The following is a 23,759-nucleotide window of genomic DNA, read 5'->3' on the forward strand; positions in this document are numbered from 1 at the left end:
ATATTTTTTTAAAGAAGATATTTCTTATCTGGCCTGCAGTTTTGGTCATTTATGTTTTGTTTTTCTTGATATTCATCTATGTTAGTGGTGCTTACTTTGGAGCTATCTTGTGATTCTTCTTTCCAAGTGCCTTCAACAGGTATCCAAAAACATTCAGTGGTCCAAAATAGACAATTTCCATTAAGCTTACAATACTGAAACCAATGAATAATCCAAGTAGTCCTCCCAAGTTTGCTGAAACAAATGTACGATAGATTTGAAAATAATCTCCTAAAAGTAATGTAGCCTACTTAAATTTTGAAGGTTTACATCTACACTATTGATGAAAAGTGTATTGATTTTTGAATGTGAGGTTTAAATGTAGTTTAACAAATAAGTCAGTGTGTAATAAACTTATTATTGAGCAACAGTGGCTCCTCCATGTAAAGTTCTACTAGATTTAATGTTATCCCAGGTAGCACACCTACGTGTTTCCAACGTTGAAATTTGGTTGTTGAGGTTGAATAACCGTTAGCGGTTGAATTTTTTAACGTTTTAAATGCAACGTTGTTTTCAACGGTTGATCTATCGTTGAAAACACGTTGAAAACGAGCTTCCAATTCCACCACTCACAGCGCTACAGTAGTCCTTACACAAAAACGGATCTATCAACGACGATCGACTGATCAACGCCATTTCTTGTTTGAATTCTCATCAGTGTCATCACGTTGATGAAAGCTGTGAACTGTTTTAGAAGAGTCTACCTATTCCACTTTGATGTGTAATGTGCTACTTATATATATTATATAAAGTATTACAAATTTGAGGTTAGGCGTAAAATATCTATTGATTGGCGACCTAATGATCGACTGAGTCGCATAATGTAGAATCTAGCCAGACACCTTGGCAGAAATTTATTGTAATTAAATGGTATGCAACTAGAAGAACCAAAAATCCACATGACTAATTGTTATAATACGAGAAACAACCTATAATCTTTAGAAAATTACTTTGCATGTAAAAAATGTATTTAAAAAACCCAGATAAAAATAATTTAATGTATTAAGGAATTAGGAGGATCCTAGGCGCATGTATACTATAATAATTTGCATGAACCAATCAAATGGTAGCAATTGATGGGCGGTAATAGTGAGCCGATTCAAAAATATTTGTATATATTTCTATAAATGATAAAAATTTATGAATTATTGTTGTTCAGTTTATGTTTTGGATACAGCCCAAAGGCAGATAAATTATCAGAGATTCAATATAAGTAATAATTTAATAGATTGGCACGAACTATTTGAGCTTTGAATGGTGTAGTAACAGATTATTTAAATTTTATGTAAATTTGCAAGTCGGAAATGAAAATTGTGAAAAAGAAGGTAGAACTTGCCCACTTGCCTGCCAACCACTACCATGAGATGTCACCAAAATTTGTAGAGCGCAATATCTTACTGTACCTTTTTAATAACTTAAAGTTAAATCGAATTATTAATTTTTCATAAGACTTTGTGATGCTATAGTAAAGCGAAAGTCATTTAAATATTTTTAATCCCTTGGAAGAGACAACTTTGGCCACCAATAATCCAGGACTACAAGGAGTTTGGATCGCCATCAGCAACTTATAGAAAATCCAGCACGTGAGTGAATAATATTTGAAATAGTGATAGGGCACCCTCAGTGCTTCAAATGAAATAAGAAATAAAAGCTAGCTCGTCGAAAAGGTTTTAAAAAATTGAGAAAGTAATGAAAATACTTGCGCGAGTTTTAAAATGGTATAAGAAATATTTTATTGAATAATAACGAGTCAATTCATTTATCAAAAGATACACCAATTAAAAGAATACTAAGTTCTAAGCTGATAATACAGATGTTCACATGATCATTAATTTTATAATGTAATTTGTGATAATATAATGTAGCTCTGGTTCATTAGATAAATTGATCTATCTATTTCCGTCAGGTGCCGAATCTTGCACCCTGAGATATATAATATATATTTATTGGAAACTATAGAAATTAATATATATTTAATTATTGATTTGTCAATTTATCATGCTCTGATTTGAGAAATTTATATATGAGATAGGATTATCCAAATCGACAAGCAACAGCAAGTTGATGTCGAAGCTACATGCAGATAAATGCATATGATCAATGAAGTGAAGGCACATGGTAAAGTTTCGTGCTATAGAACTCAAAAATAGCATTAATCTGTGATATTTCATTTGATTTCGTTTCTTGTTTTATCATATATTTTTGTTGCTCTATATTTATTCTTTGATATATTTTTGAGATTATTTGTTAATATATGTATCAAATTTTTTATGGTGTACCATTCATTTATTCCTCAATACTATAGGATATAAGTTATATATATATATATATATATATATATATATATATATATATATATATATATATATATATCTTTATGAATTATCAGTATTATATTATTGCGAAAGCTCCTGTCTGAGCCTATGAAGATTTTAGTGAGATTATATCCTAGGAAAACCACGACCAGATTTTATAATTATTAAATAACTCTCATGCTCTACCGATTGACGCCAAGCAAGAGGCTAAGCGTTATTCCACCAAAAGTAACGTGACAATATATATATAGTCACGCGTATATATATATATATATATATATATATATATATATAATATATATATATATATATATATATCTATATATATATATATATAATATATATATACTATGAAGATCACTTTACATGATAACATATTGAATAATTATTGTATTATTATGGACAGTAAATTGTGTGCTTGCAAGTTCAAATTCTTTATTCTTATTTGCAAGTTACAAGAAAATTTTAAGAATTCAGCAAGTAGAATAATTCTTTATTGCAACCTATTATTAGCCTGAATCTAGTATATCAGACAGTTTTGAATAATGTAATTATATAGGTACTTATTATTTCATTTTTTGGCTGTAAAAGTGCAATATCTCGTTTGATGTAATGTGTTACAATGTCAAATGAAGAACTATGTGTTCTGAAACACAATAGAACAAAAAGAAACTCCAAGCACAAAAATGGTCTAACGTTGCCTATTTTTGGAAACTTGAAGTTTTTAATACAGTATTCAAATTTTTTATTGATGCATAAACTATCTGATATAATCCATACTTACATAACAATCCCAGTACACAATCCATCTTTGTTTCATCACAAAGCGGCACATTCAGCTCGTCTGTAAAAATAAATAATTTATAAACTCATATGATAGTTTAAATCGAATACTGCGCTATTGTTTTTAAGTTATTTGAGTATTACTCTCTACTTATACTATGCCCCCTGTGGGTTGGGGAGCTTTGAGTCGAACATTGTACTCAACAATTTGTTGAAAACCAGATTACAACCAAAGTATCTCTGCTTGTCGTAGGAGGCGACTAAAAGGTACCCCCTTTCCAAAGCCCTTCTTATCCTTCTTAATATGCTTTGGAACTTTCCAATTCTAGAATATGCCACTTTTTCCATTGACTTAGCATTGAGCCATTCTTTTTTTCTTTTTCTATCTGTCGGCATTCCTTGGTCATATTCTTACTTCTTCTTAGGCCAACCCAATTGTTTATTGTTTTTGAAGGGACGGATTCAAGGATCCAAAGGTTCAAAGAACCCCACACGTCAACCGAAGCTTATTGTGTTCCCAAGTAGTATGTTAGTTAGGCAAACCAATACCTATGTCCTTTACAAGAACCAGGAGTTTTTCCCTATACTAACATTCCATTCATCACCTGGTTGCAATCCTTGTCGCAATCCAGTGTGATATGCTTTGGCAGTCTCTTCAGACTGATTAGTCCTCGTGACCTACGTAAGTTCCATTCCTGGCCTTCTTTGTAGGTCCTTCCGCTGAGGAAGGGGACGCCAAACTGCCTCTGGTGCCCGGCCACCTTCGACTCAGCCTCTTGAACCACATTAGTGTCTGGAGTTTTGTCCATCTCTGGTCTCTTGGGCTTTTCTTTTTGCTCCTCCGAAACTGCCCTGATGGGTCAGATCCCGTGGGTTTGAAGGCAAGGCAACTTCTGGAGTTGCCTTGGAGTCCATTTTAGTCGCCTCCTACGACAAGCATGGATACTGTGGGTGGATTCTGATTTTCAACACATTCTCGAGTACGATGATCGACTCAAAGCTCCTCCAACCCACAGGGGGCCAAACCAAGGTGTGATGTGGACCGTTTTGATGGGTGGTGCTTTTATATGGTGTTTCTAACTGTGCCTGTAGGATGCCAGGCGCCCTCCTGCAGTATTTAGCCTTGCCTGGACATGCGGGGCTTTGTATGGGTTGACTCCACTTCCTCAGCTGCTCGTGGGAACCACATGAACAAACCAAACCCCAAGGCAACTCCAGAAGTTGCCATGTCTTCGAATCCATTGGGATCTGTCCCATCAGGGCAGGTTACTCAATCTGAAATGGGTGTTTCAGGAACGCAGGAAATCCCGTTGCACTCTTATGTAGAGGCTATCAACATTGAAAAGGCTTATACTGATCACAGCATGGATGACGTAAGCTCAATCATCCATCCCAACTGGAGAAGAAAGATAAGCTTTTCAGACCACTGCTCAAAGAAGGGTGGCCATTCAGGCAAAACTTCTCGTGGAAGAGGTGAGGCTTCTGACCCTGCAAAGTTTCGGAGTAGCAAAAATAAAAAAACCCAAGAGACCAGAGATGGGTGAAACTCCAGGCACAAATCCAGGTCAAGAGGCTGAGTCGAGGATGACCAGGTGCCCTAGAGGCAATTTGGCGACCTTTCTCTCAACGGAAGGGCCTACAAAGAAGGCCAGGAGTGGAACTCACGTAGGTCACGAGGACCAATCAGTCTTAAAAGAGACTACCAAGCATATAACACTGGATTGCGAGAGACTAGGGGCAAGAAGAAAAGCTCTGCTTGAATGCAAGCAACCAGGTGACGATTGGGATGTTAGTATAGGGAAAAACTCTTGGATCTTGTAAAGGACACACATTGATTGATTTGCCCAACTAATAACGTACTTGGAAACACATAAAGCTCCGGTTGACGTGTGGGGTTCTTTGAACCTTTGGATCTTTGAATCCGTCCCTATAAACATAACATAACATAACTAGTGATAAAAGAAACAAATAGATTTGAATTTGAAACTTTGAGACTGACGCGGCTGATAGAACATGTTGCAGTTGCAGGTTTGCAGCGTGGCATTGGCCTCGCACTCGAGCTTGCAGTTGTGCTGCGTGTAGATGCTGTAGAAGTGCAGCGAGCGCTCGCTGGCGAAGTAGCACCCCCTGGCGGCGGGCGACCACACTGCAAGGTCACTCGAGGTGGTCACGATGCGCGGACTCACGATTATCATCGACAACATGTCCACCTCCACGAACACCGGCTGATGGCCGTGCGGGAGCTCCGCTGGGCTGTGAAGGGTTATCTGCATCCAATTTAAAAAGTAGTCTCTTTTCAAAAGTTTTTAAAATTTTTTTCATTTTTCCAAAATGTTTTATCTGTTAAAATATATTTTATTTATTAAAATGTTTTCATATTTGAAAAATTATCATTCTTTTTCATCATTAACAAGTTTTTTCTACGCACAACCATATTGAGAGTAAGAAAGATCTTCAAATCCTTAGGGACTATCATTCCTTGTTCATCTGAGAATAGTTGAACAGAAAATCATCCCTTACATACGGTAGATGAATAGGGTTCATACCAAATCATTCACTGCATATCACACCCTAAAAATAATCAGGAAGAGTACTTTATGAATATAAATCTGGAAATTGAAAATTCAAGTACCCTCACCAAAAAGTTAATATCCATGAATACGGTACACTATGAAATTTGAAAAATGATACTACGCTGGTAGTATCGTATGTATTATCAAATCTTCTAATATAAGCAATGTACCAATTATAACAAATGAGTCGTAAAATAATTAATCATAGTTTTCCTACAAAAGCAGTATAACAAACCAACATGATGAAGAATTTTAGTAAAATTAATATTTATAAAACAATCACATACCGAACATAAAATGAAATCACTGATTTCTTATTATAAATTAATTTCAATTCAAGTCCTCAAGAATTTATTGCTCTCGCGAAATTGTGAAAGTTCTCGTATCTATATGTAAATCTCTGTTCAGTTATTAGCCTAAGCATAAGAACGAGTAATTTATAATAATTATATATACAACTTGAAAAAAACTCCTGTCTGGGTTAAACACTTATTATCAGAAATGTTGTAGAATTTGAAATAATAATTGAGTGAAAACACAATAATATAGTTAAGCTTATAACTCTTTCAGCTCAACCTGCAAATAATGATAGGATGCTCCAAGTATTAAAACCTAGGTTCTGTATTAATATAGCCATTCAAGTAGAATGATAAAAAATATTCTGTATATTTTGGCATTTTAATTGGGCATTAACTTAGGGCAAATAAAAGTATTTCTGAAAGGATACTTGAGAATGTCATTAATGCCAAAACTAGTGATGCATAAAGAATACAATAAAAAGGGTACTATGGTGATTTTCTATAATTAAATATTTTTCGTGTGTTTATTTCATATGAGGTTATTGAAAAGTCACCATGAATCCATATCCTTTCCCCTTGCAAGTTGGTGACATGTCATCTATGTTCAAATCAAGGAAGAGAGTAGCCGAACTGAAGAGACTTCCGCCGGCCACTCTCCAAGGAATCGACTCTTCATCCAATGTGCTGAATCCACTTTCTGGCATCCAATTGGGTGGCATAGCGTCTGTGTCATGGTTCGGCGAATCTGATAGACTGAATAACACAAGAAATAAATTATTACAGCAATAAATTATTGTATTCCTGTTATAGGAGAAAAATCATGAATAGTCACTAAAATTAAATGATCAAGTTACTGATAGAATTATTAAAGTTATTTGTGCAACTAGTGCGCAAAGTGACAGTTTGCTGCACCGAAAGAAACGTTTACGCACGAGCCGTAGCCGAGGGTGGAATGGTTTCTTGAGTGCAGCAGAGGAACTTTGCTCACGTATTTCACATTAAATTTTTCCTACACTTACCATTGAATATGAGAAATGGTTGATTATGGGTAAAATGATGGCTGAAATCCATCAAATGTTTGTCTGTATAATTTTGTTATCAATAACAACTTTAATTTATTTTAAACTTGACAATTCAATTGAAAATTAATAATCGATAATCTATTTAAATTAAAAATTAAATCAATCCAATTAATTTGAAAATTTGAATAATTTTGAGTAAACCTTGATTTCTAAATAACTTTTCAACCAATCAATTTATGAATGAAAAAATATTATTTGAAATAATGAATAATTAATAATATTCAAAATGTATAATTTAATGAATTATCATTTTTATTTATTTGAAAATCAGAAAAAATATAGATAGAACAAATTTGCATTCAAAATACACGCCAACAATGTCAACAGCTGATTGGGATGGCTGCAACATAATACGCAAAGTACCTATTAAGAGTACGCAAAGTAATACTTTGCGCACTAGAGCGGAAAAGTGATTCTTTGCGTTCTGTAATCAGTGCAAGGTAACTGTAGGAAAAGATAATTATTATTTGAAGAGTAAATTTTTAAGTATTGGACTTTTGATCCCACTGTTTTTAGTGTATTCAACTTCAATTCCATCTGTGATAATAACTTCTTTTTGTTTTTAATTATTTAGACTATATTTCATGTATATTGTGGTGACATTTGTGATGTATTTTTGATGTATATTGTTTGATGTGATGTTTATGACTTGTGTTAATATTGTATTTTATACGATGCATAACATGAAAAATAAATTTGAACTGTAAAAATGTAATTAAACCAGAAGAGAAGCCACAATATTTATGATTCATTGTTATATTTTTGTGTGATTAGTAGACTGTGGACTAATATTATATTTAAAAGGGTGATGAGTGATGCATTAAAAAAACTCATTGAATAGCTGTTGTATTTTCGACTTGAGCAATATTTTCTATCCTGGATCGAGATCATCAAAAAAGTTGGATCAATAAAAGCTGAGAATCATCTTAAATAAATGATCTATTCCACATTTTCATTAAGGGAATTGGTTTGTGAAACTCCCGAAATCAATTAAACTCAACTTAATTGACGATAAATTTATCACCGTAACTCATTATTATTCATTTATTCATGTACTTATTCAACTTCCAACAGTACAACTCAAATTTTACAAGGAAAAATAACAATAGAAGAAGAAATTCAATCGGTACAATCGATTGACAACGCATTTGTAGTGTGGTCGAATGACATACCTCTCGAAGTACTTTTTGTTATAAAGTTGATGCTTTGGGAGCATGTTGAATGTGTGGCACACTCCTTGCACTGTACTTGTCCATTGTATGTACTTGCAAGACAACTCACCCAGCGGCAGGTTTTTCCAGGTCATTTGTTTTACAATGCCACTACATTCTTCGTCAAACATCTGCAATATAAAGATGATGGCTTCTTGATCCATTTCGAGCTGCGACGTATTTCTTTGACACTTTTTTCTATGGTTTTCACTCGACATGCAGTCAAATATTGACTATATGTTGTTATATTATATGACTGCATGTCGTGTGAAAACATAGAAAAAAGTGTATTTGCAATATGTTTGTCAAGACAATCAATGAAACAAAGTTAATATTTTCTATTCTGGATCGAGATCATCCAAAAAGTTGGATTAATAAAAGCTGAGAATTATATTGAGTTATCATGGAAGGTGATTAACATTTTAGTTCACACAGAATCAAATCAAATCAAATCGTTTATTGCACAAAAATATATACAGAATACAACTGAAAGGAAATTGACAACTTTGTGCTACACGAAAATAAAATAGAATAGTATGTATTTTTCTGTAAAATTTTTAATTTTTCACTTATTTCATCTATTCATTTATTTTTGTTAATATGATTACAAAAATTACATTATTTTATCTGACCTACGTACAAAAACGATGGGCCTACTTGGAAACTAGAATAAACAAAACATGAAAAAACTGTTGCAAAATTAATGAAATGAATTAATCTTGGCCAAACAACACAGTTGTGTGATTAAATTGTTTAGTAGTATAGGAAAATCCTCATCACCTACTTCAAAAATCTTAATTCATATCAGGTCTATAACAAAAATAATATGATACTCTCTATTTCTCTCTTTTATTATAGTAGTCTCCGACATTGTACAGAAAATATGATAGTCCCTTGTATTTGTAGTTTATAATTTTCTATAATTATTAATATTATCATTGAATTCACCTCAGACCATTTCATAGACGATTTTCTGTCCAATTTTCCTTTGAAGTAGTATTTTTTATTGAATAGAGCGTCTTCTGAGTCAGCTCTACAAAACGCTTGCTCCATATCGGATACGTTAATCCTGTGTTAAAATTAGGTCAAATATAATAAGTCAATCACTGTAGTAGATGAAGAGGAAAATATGTATAAAGAACGTAAATTGGAAAAACATTTGAGACTTTGTCACAAACAAGCACTAATTTATTGAGACAGTCTTGCGTCTCTAAAAAATATTTTGGACCCTGGTAGAGGCTTGTCCTTATACCATTGAGGAGTGTTTTTGAGCATTCATATATGTGACTCCATTCTAAAAATGACATGTTGTATGCCACCACTTGAGCACCGCTCAGAATTTGTGGCTTCACACAACAAAAATATAATAATAATTTCAACAATAGGTATCGTACTAAGAATCATGAGATACAATAATTTTGGTTACAATAGACTTATTATTGATTCGTCATAGTTACAGATAGACTTATAATTAACAGATAAATACATAATTATGAATTAAAGCATTTTATTCACCTCAAATCCTGCTTTATTCTTTCAACTTTGGTCAGAAACGAAGGTCTTATTTGGTTTCTACTGCAGAAAGTTATTGCAGGGAAAGGAATGTTCCATACTGGTACAATCTCACCACTAACAGACATCACTATTGGGCTGTTGGAGAAGTTCTCAACCTCAGCCTGCACAATGATCACAGCTCCAATTGTCACTATTATCAGTGAAATTATCCAGAAGCATCTGAAATAAAAATTGATAAGATGAGATCAATGTGCTGGAACCATAATAATAATAATTTGGCAGAAATCATTAATTTTTTATATAATTTTAGTTGAATCATGTAGCTGAAATTGGTACCTAGTTACCTTGCAATAGAGATTAGTCCACTGATATAGTAATGATAGTATGATTCTAATATTGTTACCACCATAAAAATACTAAATAAGCATTTATTAATTGGCATGATAATGATGAAAAAAGGATAGGGAGGAAAGATACATACTTTAGAACAATGGTAAAAGTAATATTATTGATGTGACTGCAGTAGTAGAATATGTAGGCTATATTTGAACAAAGACAATATATGGTATACTACTGGACAATATAATTCTATTCCTATATATGTTTCAAATAAGTATCTTTTACGTTTACACTAAGTTACAATACTATAAGCTATATAACGTACTTTTCAAACCAGTGGCGTTTCGGCTCAACAATGTATCTCAATCCATGTAGCGTTGCAGTGTTACAGAAATTCTCAAGATATTCCAAAACAGGCTTCCTACCACACTTCTTTTCAATTCCTGGTTGTAAATTATTCTTCTCATTTTGAAGCTGCTCTTTTTGATTTGACATTTCTGGGAGCTGAAAATGAATTCATTATTATATATTGCTGGCTTTCAATATCTATATCTATTTTTTTGTAGATAGGCCTACTTATTAGATTCAATATAGCCTACTTAATTTAGGTTATACATTGCATTTAAGTTATTACTATATATCATACATTTGAATTACTTCTATTCTTTTAATTCAGGCCTATAATAAAATTACTTTTAATATTTATTCTTCAATATACGTATCTAATATATTTTTATATCTTACGCATAGACTGGATCTACAATATCAGGTAAGGAACTTGTTTCACTTGCTGGTGATGCAAACATATTTTATTTGTAAGTTACGCGTAGCCGCGTAGGCTAGGCAATGGAGTATGAGGAATATTATATCAAAAAGTATCAGAAGAATAATGTGAGAATTCAATCCATGCAGGGGCTAGGGAGAAACGTTTTTTTTATATTAATACATATTATTTTATTTGTAATATCGTCTAAAGTCCAAATTTCAAAAAATCGACAGAATTAAATATATTTTTTACAATTTAATTCCCTCGAAACACGTTTACTCACTCTAGAATGTAGTAAGATTATTTATTCTTTACTGTTATCAGTTATTCTAGTATCTGGTTGTATTCATTATATTCTGTCAGCAATTTATTCCTTGTGAATACTGTAACATCATCAATGCTTCACATTCAGGTACCTAATGCTGATAGTTGTAATTTGGTTTCGGTAGCCTAGTATAAAGGCTATATATATTCCTAGCATTTTCCTTTCCAGCCTACTAAATTAAAAACAAATCCATAAATCATTCAAATATTGAGATAGGAGTGATCTAGTGTTGATACTTAATTTCCAAAACCATGCGTCGAGTGTCGATACTACACCTCTTTATTGGTGAGATTAGATCCATGATGACGTAGGCCTGTAACATTCCTTGCTTCCATAATGTTCGGTTCAGATCTATAATTATGACAAAAGTACAGTGGAAAGCTAGCTTTAACTCATCCCTGACATTAAATCTGTAATCGTATGACAGAAAATAGGAATTCATCGATTCCTTCCAATTTAGTGTAACCCCAAAGCCTATTATAAGTAATTAAAATATCGGTTCATTCAATTTAGAATTTTTAATCAAGTTAAAAGCATAGCTGGAGATGATTCTACTTTTATGTAACCTCATAGCTGATATAATTAATTGAAATGTTATCAGTCGAATCAATCTGTCATTTTCAATTACCGGTTTGAATTATTTATTCTTCTCTAATAGAGGTATATTATTTTGAATGAAGAATATATAACAATACGGGATTTGACATTATAAAGTTGGAAGAAAAAATAAATAATATAAATAGTTATTAACATTCAAACTGCATGGAAATTCAGTATGTAGGTAGAGTACCTACCGCTTCTTTAATAATGTAACAAGTGCGTTCGATATTTTTAATTTGTAGTTTGTACTGAACACTTCGCTATCAACTCGATTTCAAGAGACAGATTATTTTGTTTTGCTATATTAATTAAAAAAGTAAAATAGTTCTTACTCCATTCAATATGAATATGTGTTGCTGGTTTTTCTAAGAATCGTGTTGATCATGAATATGAGGCCAAACATTTTGTATTGTTTTCTGCTATTCACATTCTTTATTACTTTGATTCTATAACCTTGACTAATAATCATCAATTACAATTCATAACTATTGCAAATGAACGGAATTTTGAGTTTTTAGAAGATGCTTGGTGTAGCCTACAATGAATTCCTTCTAATTTTTTAAAAGTTGATCCTTCTCATTTTTGACATTAGATTCATCCTAATTAGGATGAATCACTGGAAATTAGTTTCAAGCACTTTCAAATCATTTCCTTGCTGCTTGGGAACATTAACTTTCTTAGGGTTTCGGTTTGTTTTTCCAATAAAAAATGATTTATTCCATTGCTCTGTTTAATAAATTTATAGAAATATCCTCATTAATTACGCTCTAGAGACCCTTTTGAATATAAATGTATCAATTGAAGCTTATAGGTTCATAATAAGCATATACTGTGTGATGGATTTTCACATTCTAATAACACAAATCGATTTCAAAACTCGAGATAATAGTAATATTATCATTTATAGATAATAAAATAATGATTTGAAGATATAATAGGAAGTCGATGAAAATAACATTTTTCCAATCTCAATCATTTATTTGATATTCTCATCTACAGAGTGTTTCAGAAGTAGTGTCGAACATGTTGATATGAAATTTGGCATGAATATTTATGCTATGAAGCCTCAACTTTAAAAAATGAAATGAAACATTTCCGATGTGAGTATTCAAAATGGCGGCCATTTTAAATTTTTTATGGCAAATTTCACGAAAACCGTTCACTTTACAGAAAATTTACAAGAGACATAAAAGTTGTCAAGTTTTATCAAGATTTCAAGAATACCTTATTTGTTAAGATTGATAAAAGAATAACAGAGGAATTAATTCTTTTCGTACTGCATGCATGCACAAGACAAACAAAATCATCTGAAAAAACATTGTAAAATCAGCTGTAAGACCATATGGATCCATACCAAATTTCAACGCTTTATCTTAAATACGATCGGAATTGAAAATTTGATATTGATGTTTAATAATGGTGAAAAGTGGTCATGCTTGCAGTAGGAAAAGAATTAATTTCTCTGTTACTCCTCAATCAATCTTAATAAATAAGGCATCCTCATGAAATATTGATAAAATTTTCTAACTTTTGTCTCTTGAAAATTTTCTGTAAAGTGAACGGTTTTCGTGAAATTTGCCAACAAAAATTTAAAATGGCCGCCAATTTGAAAATTTACATCGAAAATTTTCTATTTTATTTTTTAAAGTTGAGTCTTCATAGCATAAATATTCATGTCAAATTTCAGATCAATACAACATTTCGTTCTTGAGATAAACATTCGTAAGTGAAAAAAACAAAATGGCAGCTATAACCGATAAGTTTTGGACACTTCAAATACGACATTTATTGTACTCTCCTATCATCCAGGAAAAATACCCTAAAATGTTCGACACTACTTCTGAAACACTCTGTATAATACATTCTCATCTACAATCTTATTAATTCATAGTATCAACACATTTATTGACATTAATTTATACAGGCTACTCCTTTGATAAACATGGCTAATAATGATAATAATTAATAATTCATTCATTGAATCACACTACAATATATTGGAAAGAGAAAACAGGCGCTACTGTAGTCCAAAACTTCTGGTTTTGAATTGAATTCAATAGTGAATAATAAACTTATACTATGACTAATTAATCAATTTATGAAAATGGACGGCTCTTTTGCTCTACTGGTGTTGTGGTTAGCGTCAGAGTTTGTGACCACCCAACGAATTGAAGTGAAGTAAATCATTTCTATTAAACTGACCAGACTGAATCCAACGAACAAACCAAGCAAGCCTCCTATCTGAGCTAAAAAACAAAAAATCATACATTATCTTCTTGATAATTTTCGCATTGAAATAATGAACCATTCTAATAATACTGTTCCAGAGTTAGAATAATCTTACCAGTTTGCCACATCAACTAAATATCTCTCTTATCAGTTAAGCATTCAAGGGCCGTTTTTATAAACGATTCTAGAAAATACCTATACTTATAAAATATATTTATTGGATAAACCAATCCAATAAATAGATACCGCTATCATCATCCTTAATCATGTCAAGGACATCGCATCTTCAGATTGAGTTTATGTGGAGATCAGAGGAACATTTTTCAATGGATTAGCCTCTCTATTATATCAATAGACTTACTCCAAAGAATTCCTTAGTGGAACATTTTTCAATGGATTAGCCTTTCTATTATATCAATAGACTTAATCCAAGGAAATCCTGAGAAAGGAATGAAATCGTCAACCTACCAATGAATGCAGTGAAAGAGTAAATGCCAATTCTTGACTTTTTTGAAATACCTTCATTGTTATACTCAAGCTTGATTGAAGAGTATGATTTTCTGAAATTATAAAAAATTCAGATCACTTCAATGAAAGTAATCTCTCATTTTAACAGAATACTTTATTACTATATAACCTTAAGCTTAAAATAGTACCTATGTTATCGTGTTAACGGATGGGCACGTTAAAATGTCGGTCATGGCTGAAGTATGACAGTCGTAAGGCCCATTGACGGCTTAAATAATATAAGTTATTCAGGCAAGGTGGAACTCCCGTCAGGGACTCCCCACCAATAAAAGCCATACAGATATTGTTATTATTAGCAGCCTATACCTATGTTTACTTTTTTTTAACTGGATACTGAAGGTGCTGGCCAACCAAAAGCTACCTACTATTGAAAAAATAGCTTGAGAAAATTTCGTTTCTCAATTTATCCAAGAGGAAGAAGAAATTAAAAATGCTAGGTATTATTAAATCTATTGCAATGAAAATGAATATGGATAGTTAAGTGAATTTACATAAATACAGGGTAACTACGAGAAACATTTACATTTTAGAAATAAAAAAACAATATTAATGTTTCAAGTTACTATTTATTCAACTTGAGTAAAATAGTTGTGAGTAGTCTATATGCCATTTACTTTACGTAGAGAAAAATATGTCAGGAAGGTGACATCCTTCTTCCCTGAGGCAATTCTCTATTCTGTCCAGGAAGCTCCTCCACACTCATTTCAGTGTATCCTCAGTGATCAACACCACCTCAGTACGTATCACCGCTTTCAAGTCAAAAATCGGGTTTTATGTCGATAAACTTTCTCTTTTTAAAGTCCCCACAAGTAAAACTCAGTTCAGCTGACTTAAAAGTGACGATACTTATTGAGGTGGTGTTTGATCACTGAGGATACACTGCAACGAGTGTGGAAGAGCTTCCTAGACAGAATAGAAAATTATCTCAGGGAAGAAGGACATCACCTTACTGACATGATTTTCTCTATGTAAAGTAAATGACATAATATTATACAACTATTTTACTAAAGTTGAATAAATAGTATCTTGAGACATTAATTTTTTTTTCTAAAATTCAAATGTTTTCGTGGTCACACCTGTATGTAAAAAATAATAATACAGTACAGGAGTAAAAAGTAAGATTTCGACAAAGAAAATGTGAGAAAACGAGAAATGAACGTACTGTTTACTTCTATCAAGATGGAAACCTTGAGTGGAGAATGCGATTGATGAGTTGAGTGACTCAGCCTCAGCCCAAGTCTGGGTGGTCGGGTATGTTCTTATCTCGTATTCATACTCATTGCATCCAGGCAGGCATCCACAAGGGTTTTGCTCTTTGCCTGTTTCGTTATCTGAAAATAATTAGATTTTCCTTTTGAATAAGTACAAATGTAGAAACATAAACTATATTGAACAAGATTGATATAGACTTAGAATGAATGAATTAAAAAAGCTAACATGCCTTCAGAAATGACAAATAAATGAATTATTTAAATTTTTAAGCCTAATTCGTCGATAATCTTAAATTCCAGGTGCATCATGATGGTGCTTTATGATGTTACTTTTTGTGTAGTTGAGAAGTTGATATTTTTGTAATTATTCTTATTAAATAAAGAGACTAAGAAATTGTCATAACCACATATTTTATTGAAAGTAGAAAGAGCGGTTCCGGTTGTTATACCATTGTCAATATCTGAGTTTATCAAGTTTATGAATGGCGTGACAACCGAAACCGGTATTTCTACTTTCAATAAAATATGTGGTTTTGGAATTTTTTTATACTTTTTATTTAATGTACTCAATTTGTTTTTGATTTATAAGTGCCTTGTTTCCTTAATGCTTGATATTTTATTGATAAGAAGAGAGTTTTGATTATTCATCTCCACTTAGGCACTGTATTTCAAAAAAATCTGCAGATTTAGCATTCTTTCAACAAGTACCATATAAGCCTAATATCAATGCGTATTAAAATATTCAATTAGAATGAATGAAGAAGTGATTTATGTTTGACAACTTGACCTTTCACGAATATTTTAAATGTAGCCTATAAGAAAACTAGCTACCGGTACGTAATTACCGTATGTGATATTCTTACTTGTGATATTCAGCACGCATTGAAACTTATCAGCCTCGCATATTTTGGATTCGGTGAAACTGTCTGTTGATATGAAAGGAAACACAAATTTGAGAAAAACACAGCAGTACAAAGATTCTTTTTAATGTGATTTAAATAATGCTGTATTCAATTCGAACAAGTAAACTGATTATATTTGAATTAGGCTATAGTAGAATGCATTATAACTTACATAACATTATTGTTAATTCCATAGAATACTACTATACTACTTGAGTTCCTGAAAATATTCTCCTCTGACAAATTTTCACATTCGACTAATATAAATAAGAAAATAAGGGTTTTCTTGGATTTTGAAAAAAGTTCAAGGTATTATCCTGTAAAGAATAAAACGAATTCACAGAATTCATTCTCATAATTGAATAATTATTGGATTAAAGGTTATAAAGCATGTGATCAGGTTTCAGGCTGATCATCCCAATATTGATTTTGAAGACCATAATATTTTAATAAAATTGCCAATATTCTGATAATAATCAAGAATAATTATAAGAGATACCGTATATATACTATAGCATCAATGATGTGAGACGATTCAAATTTCTGAATTGATAATTTGATCTTTCATATAAATACTATAAATAACTTTTTTATTTTTTTACAACTTATTTCAACTATATAAAAATGAATATGACATGTCACATACTACTGAGTTATGCTTGATTATGTAGATCCTTCGTGATTCAATAAATCCTATTATTTTCTCTAGAATAATAATATTATAAAATATCAAATTGATCACTCATGAAAAATGGTGGAATGAAAAAATCACTCAATTTCATAAAATATTTCTTGCTAGTTGAATATCCAATAATAATCTTTGAATTTGATAGAATTCATTCTCATAATTGAATAATTATTGAATATTAAAATAATTTATTTTTGTGGGCGTACTCACATATTTGATAGAACATGTTACACCCACATTGCTCCAGTGTTGTGTTAGCCTGACATTCAATTTCGCAATTCAACTGTGTGTACACTTTGTAGAATTTCAGTTTTCTCTCGTGATGGAAGTAACAGCCACGGTCAAGCGGGTTCCAATTGATGAGATTTTGAGACGATGTGATTATTTTCGGTAGAATTTTGACGGTCGTTGTCTTATCAACATCAATGAATGCAGGTTGGTGGCCTTGAGGGTCTTCGAACGGATTGTGTACGCGCACCTACGAAAACGTATTTTTTTGTCAATAGATTTCATATTAATATGTATGAATAAATTATTATTCAATGGAATGTAAAGAAAAGGTGAATTGAAATACAGTATTATTTTTGTTGATAATGAGAAGGGGATACTAGTAGGATCGGACGTGAAAGCCTGAATTATTTCTTCCGGAGAATTTAGCACATGCACTGATAAGAGCTTATACTACTGTTTGTACGGTAATGTATCTCATATTATCTATTCATTCATTACCTACATCAATAGGAAAATTACAACACATAGAGGCTTACAGCTTTACGTCAAAACAAGCCTTATTGAAGATCGATTGGCTACACATAAAGTACCTATGTACCTATACTGAACTAATAATAAGGCCGGAATAAATGGGATGGTCTGAAACAAACATTATAAACAGAAAATAACACAAAACAAGTTGAAATAGAAACATTTCTCTGCTATCCTTAAAGGCTATATCGAGCATATTAAATATATTATATTAAAATACTCTACAATAACTACTGATAGGCACTGAGATCTTGATATATATTGAGTCAATATATACACTGGATTTCCACCAAATTTAGAGTTTGGCGTTCCTATATATGTGCATGATACGGTACTGGTATATGTTTAACCTGTTTTATTCTTTAAACCTTTATAAGCTGAATGGTAACTTAGGTATCATCAAAAATTATATATTACTTTGTTGAGAAATCAACATTATTTAACATAGTTTTATGTTTGTGAATATGATTTACATTAGTAACTACCTATGCTCTCCACCTACTATTACTAAGTATACACAATTATTATGAATCTATAATTGATCTATATTGAGCCAAATCCGACATACCAGAAATCCATATCCTTTAGACTTGCATTCTTCAGAAATGTCATCTGCATTAAAATCTAGAAAGAGTTTTGCCGATGTTAATAGGTTGCCACCTGCAATTTGAGTTTGTCCACTATCTGAATCTTCTATTTCAGAATCTCCATTAATATTGTTCGTTGAATGACTGAAAATATGCCTGAAAAAATATTCAATATTGATAAAATTTATAAAAAAGAATATCCTACTGCTAGGTTTAATAAAACTGGAATTTATGACTCGTGTAAGCTGAATTATTACTTTTCTGAAATAACTACAATGCTACGGTATTTAAGTTATGTGTCATCGAGATATTCGGGAAGTATATATTTTGTTTGAGAAAACCATATTGGAAACCATGATTAGATTGTACTTACTGAGCTCCGAATTTCTGATTGTATCTTTTACTTGGAGACATGAGATTGAATGAGTAACAGATGCCATCCACTGTCATTGAAGCCTCTGTATTTTGGCAGGGATCTTTGGCAGCTCTAGTATTTTTCCATTTTACTTGTTTGACAATACTTCTGCATTCGTCGGTAGCTATCTGTGAATGAAATATTGAAAACTTCACTTCATACTTCTCCGCCCCAAACCCTTCAACATTGCATAGGATGTATGAATATTGAAAAAAATGAGAGAAAGTATTTAAGTTATTATTAATCTGATTGAAGTTTAATAACTATCAATGTCATCCATTTTTTATCTATACTCATATGATTCTGTACTTTTGATACAGCATCAACAGTTTCAATAATACTTGAGATTACTTTCAGATGAATTCAAATATTCTTTATTCCAGAAAAACCATTTATACAATATTAAATACAATTTCAATAATTGTAATAGAAATGTATTAAATACCCCTACAAAGACTATACATCTGTGTGTAGGGGTGAGTTCCGGTCAGCTTGTCTAGGCCTGAATAAGCTTAAACAATAATGAGCAATAAGATTTTCAACTTTACGCTAAAATAAATTACTAAAAATTACAGATTAAAATAAATAACAACTAAAGTAAACTAGAGGAAAATGAAACTAGATATATAGTTTGATACTATATACTATAGTTTAATACTTAAAACAGATGTATGATTGATGATTAAACTTAGGCTTATTAAACCTGTTCACTATTCACCTCTGCCCAAAAACCATCTTAGGCCTACCAGGGGGCTCTGAGCCCTAGTTGTTTCATAATGATATTTTGAAGGACAATATTTGAAAAAAGTTATCTTCTGTGAACTATTAAAGAATAATCCTACCTGTTTCCAAATATAGTAGAACTCCCAATCATCTCTTATGACACTATGATTAAAATGAATATCATAGTTGTAATCACCGATTGAACTTGCTTCACAAAAGCTGGCCAGGGTTGAATATACATATAATCTGCAATAGAACGTTCTGTCAATAATCATTCATTCATTTCAATGATTAGATTCATAGTTTATAATAGAGTGATTTCATTAAAATCAGAAGAAAGCATGCAAAATCTTCAAAAAAATAGTGCTTGTCATTTGGATGACAAAGGTACCAACTCTAAAAACACGATGAGCAGAAAATTTGATAATTCAATTCAAATAAAAATAATGAGAATAATAACTACCTAGATATAGTTCCCCGGATATGAAAATTATTTTCAAGCCAATATTGGTTTTTATAAATTAGGTATTGTACTTTAAAACTGACTTTGTAGTACGATATTAATTATACATTTTATACATTTTAACTGTTCAACACTCAACAGGACAATAGATAGGCTATCCTGTCTCCATGAATGAATTTCCCTATGATTTGACTTTCATAGGTACCGTAGAGGAAACATACACTCTGCATGCTCATTCTATAGTCTATGCTGTTATTATTTTTGTTGCCTAGCACCTACCTCACATATAGTAGCTCATTTTTGTCTGATACGGTACTATAGTGAGGTCCACGTTATAATGGCAGTGAAAAAGGATACAAGAACGGCGTTGCTGATTCTCTGCCTTGCCAGATCATATTTCTACATTGTTGAATAACGATCTAGTAGCGTTATGGAGCTAGAAAAGGATAGCGCTATCAGCTTTGTCGAATGATAGACAAGGATAGCAAGACCAATGAAATACTGACATTATAACGTGGACCGCACTATAACTCATTTAAAAACGTCTGTTCACATAATATGTATGGAAAAGCTAGAATGTAGCAATGAATGAATCGCTACTAAGTAATGTTATAATTATGGAGAAATAACAAATCGTCTCTCACAGTTCAACTAATATAATGTTGAAATATCATATTTCAATCAACTTACTTATTCACCTTGAATGAATTATTGATGAATTTACGTTGTTAGTTACTTTGAGTCTACATACATTTCTCAATTTTTATTCACCTTTTAAGATCAGAAGGTGACTTATTGCCGTTGGATTCGACCGATTTGAGAAGAGAAGGCCGCATCTGATTCTTACTGCAAATTGTTATGGCTGGGAACGGGGCATCTAGAATGCTCACCTTTTCGCCACTCACAGATATCACCACTGAGCTATTGATGTAGTTCAACACTTGATTGTGAATGGCGAAAATAACGCCGAGCCAAACTGTTATCAGGGCAACAATCCAAAAAATCCTGTGGAGTGGGAAGAGAGAAAACAATGGAGTCAGACTGATTTTTGTAAAAATAAATTGATAACCGAAGGTTAAATAATATTAGTTTATTGAAATTAAAATTTTCTATTAACATAATATTACAATGTACAAAATGTTATTATCAACAAAATTTTGGCTGGTTTGAAGACTTTGATTTTAACAAATATTACATTAGACTTTAATCAAATAAAAAGAATTATGTATAATATAACTACACTATAATTAGATTAGATTAATTATCAGTACCGTACGTAGGTACAAATAAAACATTAGACTTTAATCAAATAAAAGAATTATGTATAATATAACTACACTATAATTAGATTAGATTAATTATCGCAGTACGGTACCATACGTAGGTACAAATAAAACATTAGACTTTAATTAAATAAAAATAATATGTATAATATAACTACACTAACTTAAAATTAGATTGGATGAATTATGAGTACCGTACTAGTCTAGCATCAAATTTTCTATCATCAAAATATTGCAATGAGCAAACTATTAATTTAAAGAGGAATTTGGCTTTACAAGGGTTTGAAAACTTGTGCGAGACGCCGGATTTTTAAAAAATAAAAGATTTGACTTCAGTTAATTTCTACCAATATGAGAATATCAATTGATAGATTTTTATCAATTTGTATGCAAGGAGGAAGTCAGTAAGAAATATTTCTAGACACACTAGACACACAAGATTTCACGCAAACAAAGTACCATATTCTTCAGAAGTTGAAACTATTAGTATAAAATTGAAAAGAAAACTTCAATAGTTTCAGGTTCAGGTAAGCAATTGAAAAATTCTTTGTTACTGAAGGATTCCCAAAATAGGCTGTTACATGCCTTTGGGGACCTTTTTGATATTGCCTACGGTACACAATACACATATCTAGTTCTATCACATCTATGTGTAACCTTATCTAAATTTGAGAGAGGAATAGTACAAGGTTACCTTATTCTTTCTCTTCCTATTATTTTGATGATGAACTCATTGTATGGATCAATAAAGAATAAAGTTCTGCTCGATGAAGTAAAGAGTGAATAAAACTAAAACAGTGATTATTATGTGATAGGTAAATCATGAGTGATGAATAACAGTGAAAGGCAATGGATCAATAAGAATTCATGAAGATTATAAAATTAAACAGAAACAATGTATAATATCTAATGTAAAGAAAAAATGGCTAAGAACATGTTAGTTTTTCAGAATGAGAGTTTTATTGGAGACTATTATAAAAATCTGGTGTGGCGCACTCACACAACTTTCCTTGCCGTTATGAAAATTGATCACCTGACGCTAGTGTGCACGCACATCTCAAGTCTACTTATAAACAAAGATCTGAGCCAGCTGGTGACAGGACAATAACGCTGGAGACATACTAGATCTGCAATCTCTTCATAGTGAATTATTTAATAGAATCAACAGTTGCCAACAGTTTGCAATTGGATAATCACATTTTCTCGAATTTTGAGCTTATTTTCAATTTTGGATGAAAATAATGTTATTTTACATTAATTGTAGAGATTCTCATGCTCAATCTTTTCCACTTGAAATTTTTGGTTTGAATTGTATCTGAAGCCTGATAATTGGGAATCTAAAATCAAACTTTGCATAGATGAGGCGGAGCTGCTGAAATTTTTACAGATATGGGACTTGTGGCAGTTGATAGAGCTTATCAATGACTATTTTAGGTATAAATTTGATCAAAATAGTTGGAGCCATTTTTGAGAAAATCGCAAAAAACCCTGTTTTTGACAACATTTTCGCCATTTCAGCCGCCATCTTGAATTGCATTTGATCGAAATTGTTCGTGTCGGATCCTTATATTGTAAGGACCTTAAGTTCCAAATTTCAAGTCATTCCGTTAATTGGGAGATGAGATATCGTGTACACAGACGCACATACACTCATACACACACACACACACACACACACACCACACACACACACACACACACACACCACACATACAGACCAATACCCAAAAACCACTTTTTTGGACTCAGGGGACCTTGAAACGTATAGAAATTTAGAAATTGGAGTATCTTAATTTTTTTTCGGAAAGCAATACTTTCCTTACCTATGGTAATAGGGCAAGGAAAGTAAAATGAATGATTTTTGAAATTGTAGTTTCTAAACAAGTTAAACTTCCTATTACCTCTCAAAAAGAGCCGATCCTGGTTTCAAAATGTAATTGAATCCATGTAGGGTTGTTATGTTGCAATAGGTTTTCAAATATTGTAGAACATAACCCAGATCACATTTGACACCATCTTCATAATTTTCATCTTCTTGCTTGATTTTATCGAGCGCTCTTATAAAAAATATGCCTTGTTTACTTTGAGCACTTTCCTTTTTTGATGAGACCTGAGAATCAG

General features: G+C 32.0%; 1 protein-coding gene across 1 annotated transcript; it reads right to left on the reverse strand.

The window, feature by feature from the left end:
- Nucleotides 1-91: 91 nt before the first annotated feature.
- Nucleotides 92-23,742, reverse strand: LOC120351992 (pickpocket protein 28-like). The gene is made up of 18 exons (XM_039431374.1): nt 23,540-23,742; nt 21,127-21,360; nt 20,012-20,138; nt 19,128-19,297; nt 18,736-18,910; nt 17,616-17,883; nt 16,679-16,741; nt 15,767-15,935; nt 14,545-14,636; nt 14,050-14,093; nt 10,482-10,660; nt 9,818-10,036; nt 9,251-9,371; nt 8,264-8,433; nt 6,564-6,762; nt 5,137-5,404; nt 3,139-3,198; nt 92-234 (listed from the first exon to the last, which is right to left on the reverse strand). Exons 2-18 carry the CDS (start codon nt 21,189-21,191, stop codon nt 92-94), a joined length of 2,532 nt encoding a protein of 843 aa, XP_039287308.1. The 5' UTR covers nt 21,192-21,360; nt 23,540-23,742.
- Between the last annotated feature and the right edge of the window lie 17 nt (nt 23,743-23,759).

Source organism: Nilaparvata lugens, chromosome 6 (assembly GCF_014356525.2).
Source record: "Nilaparvata lugens isolate BPH chromosome 6, ASM1435652v1, whole genome shotgun sequence".
NCBI lineage: Eukaryota > Metazoa > Arthropoda > Insecta > Hemiptera > Delphacidae > Nilaparvata > Nilaparvata lugens.